Source organism: Protomyctophum bolini (assembly GCF_963924005.1).
Source record: "Protomyctophum bolini genome assembly, chromosome: 21".
NCBI lineage: Eukaryota > Metazoa > Chordata > Actinopteri > Myctophiformes > Myctophidae > Protomyctophum > Protomyctophum bolini.
Window position 1 is genome coordinate 11774685 of NC_137882.1, and position 10394 is coordinate 11785078.

Sequence of the window (10394 nt, forward strand, 5' to 3'; positions counted from 1 at the left end):
TGTGGTGTTTTGGTCTGAGTTGCGGTTGCATCTGAATGAAGTGAACCACCAGGTAAGTTTGTGTAGACTTAGCTCTGATCCATAGCCTTAATGCTAATTCGACCCTGCATTGGACAGAATTATAATTAGGGCTATATATGGACCAGAGCTATAGTGTAGACTTATAGTCTAGCTCTGGTCCATAGCCTTCTACTGCTTCTACGATTCTATGGACCAGAGCTAGACTTAGCCATGGTTCACATGACGATCGTATTCGTACTTAATCATGACAGTCATGTTTCAGGGTTAGTGTAGACTAGAACTTGTTTAGCGAACCATGCATTTAATTTTGAACGTGTTAAAAGCTGCATTTCATTGACACGTGTCGTGTACCGAACATTGCTCACTTGTGTTGTCATTTTGTGAACAGGTGTTGTTTTAAGCAACAGCGAGAACGGTACGTGTAATTCCGCGTTCACTAAACAGTTTAGAAGTTAAAACATAGGCCTACTGTTGTGTATATGGATATTGAGAAATATCTGTTCAGAAAGCTGTAATAATGGTCAGACAGTCAAAGTAAACGAGCAAAAGCATTAGATATTTAAAACTAAAACGCAATGGGTTCTGGTACAGGAGGTGTGGTTTAATCCTTCGCCCCTTCACCATGGCAACGGGAGGACGCGGAGAGCTGTTTGCAGTGATCAGGCAGACTTTTGAGAGGACACTTCCTAAGCCTCAAAACTCTGTGAAAAAACCTGGTAAAAAACACAAAATGAAACCTGCTATTGCAGCAAACCTTCAAGGTACAGTGAAACCTGCTGATAACCTCCAAGATACAGTGAAGCCTACAGTGAAACGGAAGCCTGCTAATCTTCTACAAGATGCGGTGAAGCCTAACATTCTACAAGATACAGTGAAGCCTGCTAACCTCCTACAAGACACAGTGAAGCCTGCTAACCTTCTACAAGACACAGTGAAGCCTGCTAACCTTCTACAAGACACAGTGAAGCCTGCTAACCTTCTACAAGACACAGTGAAACCTGCTAACCTTCTACAAGACAGAGTGAAGACTGCTAACCTTCTACAAGACAGAGTGAAGCCTGCTAACCTTCTACAAGACAGAGTGAAGCCTGCTAACCTTCTACAAGACAGAGTGAAGCCTGCTAACCTTCTACAAGACACAGTGAAGCCTGCTAACCTTCTACAAGACACAGTGAACTTGCCTGCTAACCTACAAGATACAGCGAAGACTGCTTACCTTCCTCAAGATACAGTGAATCCTGCTAAGCCTCCCCAAGACACAGGGAAACCTGCCCAGCTTCCTCAGTACATGGTAAAAGCTGCTAATGCTGCTAAGCTTCCTCAAGACACAGTTGTGAAACCTGCTAAAAAGAAGAAGAAACAGAAAAAAAATAAGAAAATATCCACAGACTTGTCAACAGTTCAAAGGTAATGACTAAACTAAGCTACGTTAATGAATAATGCACTGCAAGGTTTAACTCCCCTGTCGTCAACCAAGTGACATGTTCCAGTGGGTCCCAACCTTTTGTGAATTAGAACATTTCAAAAGCATCTGAGACCCACCCCTCAGATCACCATTAATATGGCAACCGATAGGTCTGAAGGGTGCATTTCCAGTTTTATTTTAATGATCAATCAATCAATTGTGTTGCGGCTTGTACAGTGTACTTAAGTTCCTTAAGTTATCTGGGCCCCGGCTCACATGAGCTAGACTATGACATAACACAAAATTAATAACACTTTTCATAGGTCGCCTGGTGTGTGTGAAGAAATGGCTGCCCAAAAGGCATATGTGCCCCAAAAAGAGTTGTCCAAAAGTGCTGGCAAATCATCCTTAGCACCTACCCAAAACTTTATGGAAATGTAAGTTCCCTATTAATGTTTGACAAGAGTTTATAGGCACTCTGTACATGTGTGGTTTATAGAAAATTCTGTCTGTTTCTGAGGAAATGTAATGATGATTTGATATATCAAGTCTATGGTAGGCCTATTTGTGGATATGCAAAATATGTTTTATTGATATGATTAGTCTGATTAACCACTTAACCCTGTATTATACTTTGTTGCACGATGGTGAGGTACACAAATCACAAATAGATGATCTACAGACATTGTAAGCTTGTAGATCTGCAATTTTCACTGTTTAAAAAGATGGTTAATTCATTGTAATGGCAAATGTTTAAAGTAAACCAGGCTAAGTAAACCATCGCCCAGCCATAATGATAATTCAATTATCATTTAAACGTGATTAAAATAGGTATTTTGTTGCCTGTCTTTTCTTCAGGCTGCCCACCGAGATTCTGGTGAAGATTTTGTCATACCTGGACGTCTCCTCTCTGGAATACATCAGCCAAGTCAGCAAGATGTTCAATCAGCTGGCAAATGATGAGTAAGATCGAGACACAGGTCTCATCAACTGAATCATTGTCACTCCAAAAGTTAAATAGAGCAGTGGTTCTCTCGAGGATCCCAAATGTATTTGGCCTTGGCCCCCTCATCTGCTACTCAGACCAAGGTCACACCTATGTCGGACCACCAATCCGACTGATGGAGATCTCTGTATCTGTCAGTCCTTGTACTGTTTCTGCCTATATATGGAGATCCCTGATGTCATCAGTACACACACACACACACACATGTGTACCACAGTAATCGTATACAACCTCTCTGTGTCTCCCACTGTCCACTCACTCCAGTGTCATATGGCAACAGCTATACCTGTCAGCGTTTGGCGAGAGGAGAAGCTGGAAGCCAAAGGTCATGGACAAGATTGACATGGTGAGGGTGCAAGACCGACCTGTGGGCTACTGGAAGAGGTTGTACAGAACCATGGCTGGGAATGAAGTGAGAATATGGAGAGGAGAACTTAAAGACATTAGTCCCTACACTGGTCTGCCCAGCCAAACAAAATATGTGCTCAGGTAAGAGTCCGATCTTCTGCTAGTCTGAAACTATTTTTGAAACTGTTTTAGATTACGTACTGTATTTGTGTTTGTGATGTATTATTTCACATCCTAAACATTAAGCACATCATTTCACTTAATCAGATACTTGCAATTATAAGTGGCCATAATTGCTTGGTTGGTAATGTATTCTATTTCAGATGATTTGAAATGCATGATTTGACTATTCATTTGCTGATCTGGAGATTCCAGTCCTACTGCATATGCGTGGCATGAGTCATGACAACTTTTTCAGAGCATACCTATTAGTGAGTCACCGAATATTCGGCCATTTTCTTCCCGGCCCATTCGGTTTTGGCCCAAATAGGCAGAAAATATATCACCGAATATGTATGCAATGAATGCATTGAAAAGAGCTGAATAAATGTTTTATGGACCCATAATAGGGATTATTATTTAAGTTAAGTTTTGCCATAACCATTTATTTTGCCATAAATCAGGTAGCTTTAAAGTACGGCCATGACAGCAATTGTAGGGAAAAAAGATATATAATATTAATCATATTCGGATATTTGGTATTCGGTTTTCACCTTTCGGCCAACTGTTATATTCGGTATTTTGTTTCGGCCAAGAATTTCCCTTTCGTTGCGTCCCTAATACCTATTTACATGCACCTCGACCTCGAAGGAGGTAGGGCCCGCACACCATTCTTTTGGTAAAGAAATACTTTATTGAATAAACGACAACGTTTTGATCTTAGTAGATCTTTGTCAGGTCACTAGACCTGCCTCAGCTTTGGTCACAGACAGAAGGTGTAGAATATCTTAAGCCCACTCCACACCAATGATTCACAACACAACAAGTTGCAACTGCAACAGAATCCCAAACTGCACAGTTCTAACCTGTAACGGGTCAATGCAGACAGACCACTGCAAGTAGTGGTGGCAAATTGCAACCAGTTGCTTTGTGAATCATTGGTGTGGACTGGGCTTTAGGGAGTAAACAAATGTTCCTTCTTTGATTACTTGTGGCTGTGCCACAAGAAGTAGTTTCCGTCTACCATTTTGTTTTTCAGGGAGTTTTACCAGCTGTCTGTCAGTAAAAACTGGAGAGGGTAAGAACTAGTCTGTAGGAACAGGAGAGTGATCCAAGTCGCTGGCAATCAAACGGTTGTTTATTTCTTTTTCCTCTCACACTTAATGAGTTGTTAAAGGAGGTCTCTGTCTGAGTGTGATGTCAGCTCACTGGGGGTGGGTGGTCTAGCTCCTGTGCTGTATCTCAGCTGTGGTTTCTGCAGTTTTTTCTGAACCTCTGAATAGAGTCTGTGCAGCACTCAATTTAGGTTCTGTGGCAGGCAGCCACCATGGTACAGAGGGGAAGTGGAAATTGTGTGCACAGATGCAGTGTGAATTGTTGATATAAATTACTTGGGCCCTCCCTTCCCTGTGGCCCCTTCCAAACCCAGACAATTCCCAGAGGGGCCTTGTCTGTTAGATAGGATGAGGATGCGATTTACCTTGGTAATTATCATTTCACAATACAATGGGAGTGAAATCCCCTGGGTCACCTGGGGCCTCCTGTGCTGTTGTGGCTTTAAGTTTGTTTGTTTTAACCTCTATTTAATTGACATTTGAAGGTGCCACCTCTAGACAACAGATACAGCTCGATAGGAGAAACCTGGAATTGTGGTTTGGACACAATCTCAAATATTCATCTCAACAGCGGCAGTTACATTTAAGCAGCTGCATATTATTCCATTGGCAAGCACTGCTTTGCCATAGTCACCGTTCCATCCCTCGGGCCATGGGATCTAAATGCAACTACACAGTCGGAACCGTGAGGCAGTGCCGAATCACGGTTGTTACGGCATTGCCTATTTCTCACTTTGTTCCACCACACCACCGTTTTCAGATACATATATTTTAGTACAATGTTTAAGTTTAAAACTACAACATTTGTATTGCACTGTCCAGCCGTTCTCTTGAATTAGATTCAGGACATTAGCAGCGTCACTGTAGTGTCTCTGAAATTAATCAGCTTAAATTAGTGGAGAGTAACATTTAGCTACGACAATCACATGTGACTGAAAGCATGATTCATGATTATTCATATGGCAGTCTACAGTATATGTAATTGAATTTGGACACAATTGTTATGTTTTTTTGTGTGCATCTATTGTAAATATCTCTATTATGATCACAGATATGCTCTAAAAGTTTGAAAAAAATATCTTTCATTTCAGTTAAGTTCATTGTGTGATGCAAGGAGCCATCTCTCATTGTCAAATGAAATACTTCAAAGCTTTGTTCGATGCCATGGGATTCCAAAATCCATATTTGTATAAAGAAACGTATTTTTCATTTTTAACCGACTACCTCAGCTCAAACCCTGCACTGCCAGTGCAACGTGATATTTATTTTTCCTTTGACTACAGCAAATTCAGCTTATATATATAAAAAGTCCTTGGACCCATGGTCCACTCTGCCGGTGGGTCATGGCTAGGCTAACAGCAGCAACATACAGACTATATCGTGCTGTCGGGCAGAAACCGTGCGTGCACGTCCTTGTCCTATGGTTGTCCTACTGCAAACATCTGCCAAGTGTCATTGTAGTAACTTGTATTTGTCTGAATGTATTATTTTCTCCCCCCACCTATTTAGAAATCGGTGCATCAGCTGGGAGTTGACAGTATGTGATAAGCAAGGCAAACGGGGCACGTTCCATGATGCTCAAGCCCACTTCTCTGAGTCATCTGTGATTGTGTGCTGGAGTGAAGGGAATTGGCCCCTATTCCACCACCTGTCTACTCTTCAGATACACGGGGTCCCAAACCGAGGCCCAAAAAAGTAAGACCGTTGGCTGTTGCCTCCCTCTGTCTCTGAGCACCCCCACCCTCCTCTTGTCTCATAATTCAATCTTGATTCTCCCCTTTCTTTTCCTTTGTCAGACCTGGTTGGCAATCCCTCATGGCAAAGTTTGACCCTGAGACCCTTACACGTGCTCCAAAGGTCATTGGCAAAGACACTCTAGTCAAGCTGGTGCTTCTGGAGCCTGGCCTCACCGTTGGCATCTGGAGGGTAAATTAATATTTAAAAGTGTTACACCACGTTCCCCTAATGTAAGTCTAGAACAGTACTGTTGTGTTTTTGGTGTAGACTGGGGTCATTAATATAGTGGTTGCAAAGGTATTAATTGATTGCCTGAGTCCCATGGTGGGACAAGTATATGAGAAGGGCAATCTGTACAGTGCAAGCAATGCTGCATGCATGATGAGGAGGATAATATAAGCATATATACAGTATGCACACCCACCCACACATACCCACACTCTCTAACAAGCTAAGATATAAGCATTCAGATCAGATCTAAATCGGTAGTTCTCACTCTTTTTCACAATTCAAAATTAATAAAATAAATTCCAACACTTTCAAAATGTTCATAAATAGCAGATGTACAAGCGTGTACATAAACAATGCTCTGACAATGCAAGCGGCCCACCCTAACACACCCATCTGACCACTTAACATGGCTGCCATGTTAAGTGATCAGATGGGTGGGCCACGGTATACATTTCAAGATTTCCAAGTGGACCCTGATCCAGAAAAGGTTTAGAACCACTGATATAGACTAGTCAGTAGCATTCAGTGTGTTCAGCCTAAATTCTGCCATTGAAATGTAAGACATAATGAACAATTAAAAATGCTTTGTTGACCGCCATCTCTTATTGCAGGGTCAGCACAATTCTATTGCCTTCGTCATGGCCAGCTTCCATTTTCATAAGCTGGTGGAGAAGAGCCTGCTGGGAACGCCTCTTTGGTAGATCCCTTTGAGACTTCTTTGTTAAATGTAGTGTGTTGCCAACAAACAGTTGGGGATATTAAACGTCATTATTGGGCAGAGAAACATACCCTCTAATCTAATTGAAAGTGACTTAACTGTACACTTCTTCCCCAGAGCTATGAATTCTTTATGCTTATTTTCGATCAAATAACAAAAAATGCATTGCACGGCAAAAAATATTGTCTCTCTTTATTCAATGGTATGTTCAGACATTCACCAGGGAAATATTGTTCTCTACTGTACAGTAAGTCTCACAATAGGGTTACATTTCTTGTACTCTTGATGAATGCCCAGAAACTATTTGTGAGTGAATGGAATTGATTTGCAAAATGATTGCTCTGTGTGTTGAGACTTGGTAGATGTGAACACAGCCCCCTCTTGTGGTTACTTACTAGAGAACAATGCAACCATTTATGGCAGGTTGAAAACCATGGAGAGAGGCCCTGATTGGGACACACACACACCCTCTCTCTCCATAGCTCATCCATAGCTCATCCTTCTCTTTTGGTTTGTTGCCTGTGTTCTCCAGCCCCTACTCAGTTCCCTTGGTCAAACCTCCTTTTGACGACATAGACCCTGAGTATGGTCTCCATGGTTACCGGCTACACATTTGTCTTCACAACACTGAGACTCAGATCATGTCTGGCAGTTTCTCCCACCTGTTCTGTCGTAAAGGTAAAAACTATTTAACATCTATTCACAATATGAAATTATGGCTGAAAAGCAATTTTTTTAGATCAAATATACTTTATAATTTTTTTAAAAGCAGTTGCGTAGCCTCTGTAATGCTGAGACATTGTACATATAATGAGATTAAAATGGCATATCTACAAGCTCTTGACACGTTGCAAGGCGACAAGTTGCAAGGCGACACGTTGCAAGCTTGTAGATATGCTATTTAATAAGTGATTGTTTGCTATGTGGTGTGTTCTCACTGACCAGCTGAGATTAGGCATGGCTACGTCCGGCTCAGTGTGATCAACAAGAGGAACATGGCACAACATACGATCCTGTCAGGAAACATCACCCTGCCCTGGAAGTGTGCTGTGTTGGAGGGCGCCGTGGAGGTACCATTTTTATAAGGTTATAGGTTATAAGATTATAGGCACATTTACTTGAGTAAATGTACTTTGTTACGTCTGATAGACAGGGGTTTTCAACCTTTTTATACCAAGTACCACCACAGAATATATCTGGCTCTCCAAGTACCACCATAATAACTGATGTTAAAATACAGGAGCGTAGACCTGCCTCATCCTATTAACACAGCTGCTCTGATGAAACTCTGTCTAATTAGCACAACTGATAATATTTCTAATGTGATTAATCCATCCTCAAATCTTCTATTAACGGCTAGGTGTGCTGTCATGCTCATTTCAGCACAGCTGGAGAGCCTATTTCAACCAATTGCTTGGTTGAAGCAACTAATATAGAATTAATATAAATATATCTACCTTTGTCTTTTTTGGGCGACTCCTCTGAGTACCACCAGAGTACCACTAGTGGTACTAGTACCAGTGGTTGGGAACCTCTGTGATAGAGGAACGCACCACGCAAACCAAAATAATGAAGCCCAAAATAAAACATGCTAGAGTATGTAAAGTATTGTATTGCTTGTGAACAACAGTTTTTCTCGGAGCTGGTTAAAAATAATAATCCTTTCGGGGTTGGGATGGGGGAGGTTGTAGGATTGTATTATTTTCCCTGAATGTTTGAGAGTTGCAGCAACCGGCTGGATATTTAACCCAGTGGTTATGAAACGTTTTCATGTCAAGGACGGACCCTCAACTTAGATGGGGGTACATGACATGCATGTACCCCCGGCACTGGGGAGTACTGGGCCATTGCAGTGGTCTGAATGAACCCATTGCAGGTCGGCACAACACATGCCGTCTCAGTGCTTTGCATGTGATTCTACTTGTTTAATTTGCAAGCGAAATGTTGCAGAAGCTATCAAACCATTAACCAATCCAAGTGTGCACACTGTGCAGTATAGCTCTTTCTCTCTGGAAATGCTCTAGTGCACAGATGTGAACAATCAAATAATGGCAGAGACCTGCATTATTATAATGGCAGAGACCTGCAGAAGACCTGCTAATCAACCATGTTTATATCGTATCGCAGAGAAACTGGCCTCCGGTATGTCCTCTTTCTCTCTCACTCACATTGGTGCTGGGTGTGAGTTTGTGTGTGACACAAACATACAGTACACACTACACACACACAGACAACGCAAGTATCCCCCCCTCTCCCCTATAACTATATAGGTTGTAGGTTGAAGTTCTATTGAAACAGTAAACTGTCTCTGCTCCTCGTGTGTGTCTGTCTTATCACTGTGCTGTTTAGGGACGGCCCAGTCTGTTCTTGTTCGCAACTTGGCGCCGGGCTATGGACTGGTTTCATAATCCTGATCTCAGATCTCAGTTATGACTGTGTGTGGTCACCCAAAGACAACTCTCCACCTAATTAATACCAGTAAGATGCCCTGAGGGTGAGAAGCGAGAAGGTCAGTGTCGTGATCTTCATATATGGAGATCCAGGTGATGTTAGTCAGCTCCACATATGGAGATCCATGTGTTGTACTATACCAACTTGGTTCATTTGCAAGTGCGACTCGTGTCGTGGCAACCACACTGGTTATCAATCATGAGTTCTCCTTAGATCTCCAGTTCTCCTTAGATCTCCATGTCTCCAGATCTCCGTGTCTTGAGTGTACAGGGTTTGATGAGGTCAGATCAACATATGGATTATGGAATGCCAGAACAGGTCAGCTCCATACATGGAGATCTAAGGGTGGCAGCGGGTTGGCAGTGTCTTGAGTGTACAGAGTTTGATGAGGTCAGATCAACATATGGAAGTCTTTGAAAACCACACAAACAATGATGTGCGTTTCTGTCAATGTTCCCTGTTTTGTTTGGTTGAAGAACTGCTGCGTTCTGAGCCTGACGCTGTTGGATGAGTTCCAGAAGCCCTTCTGGTGCGTCAGCACGCCCGCTGCCATGGACACCAAGGTGAAGTCCCCCACCTACGACTACGACGGGGACCACTTCCGCATCGAGCACCGAGACTCGGAGGGCTTGGTCCAGATGGAGCTGGTCTGGATGGAGGAGCACAAGCAGTACTTTCTCGTCTACCTCGCCGTGTTCCTGAGCGTCCAAAAGGTCAACAAACACTTTGGCCGAGAGTACTGCAGTAGCTGACCTGTGTTCCCTGCTGTGAGTGATCATCTAATTCTAAACACTTAAACCACAGTGTTCGTATTGTGGAGAAAACATTTGCATGAAATAAAAAGTGATTAACTCTTGAGAATGTATGAGTAGACCTTAACGGTCGATGTTTTACATTCTGAGATATATTAACCTTCAGGAATTTACAGTGTAGGCGTGTTTTTTTTGTCATTTTCTTTTTAATTTATCTGCAGTTTTGATGCCTTGACATAACTTGGTATGCTAATCACAGTCAAGAATTACTGTGTGTAAAGTATATACTGTGTATATATGGTTTCTGTAGAAAAGGATTCCTGAGTAAAATTTTAGTTGGCCTGTCAGTTAGTAAAAATTATAATAACACTTTAAGAAAGTGAGCATTATTTACAAGCTTGTTCTGAAGCTTTTGGCTAACCTAAACATGTTGTTTGGATGGGAAATGTTT

At 42.1% G+C, this 10394-nt stretch overlaps 1 protein-coding gene across 1 annotated transcript; it reads left to right on the forward strand.

The window, feature by feature from the left end:
- Window positions 1-2070: 2070 nt before the first annotated feature.
- On the forward strand, window positions 2071-9943 carry fbxo15 (F-box protein 15; the record flags this gene model as incomplete). The annotated part of the gene is made up of 8 exons (XM_080793319.1): window positions 2071-2078; window positions 2285-2389; window positions 2697-2921; window positions 5851-5980; window positions 6634-6719; window positions 7273-7418; window positions 7686-7810; window positions 9668-9943. The coding sequence occupies 8 exons, from the start codon at window positions 2071-2073 to the stop codon at window positions 9941-9943; spliced, it is 1101 nt and encodes a 366-aa protein (XP_080649445.1).
- Window positions 9944-10394: the final 451 nt, after the last annotated feature.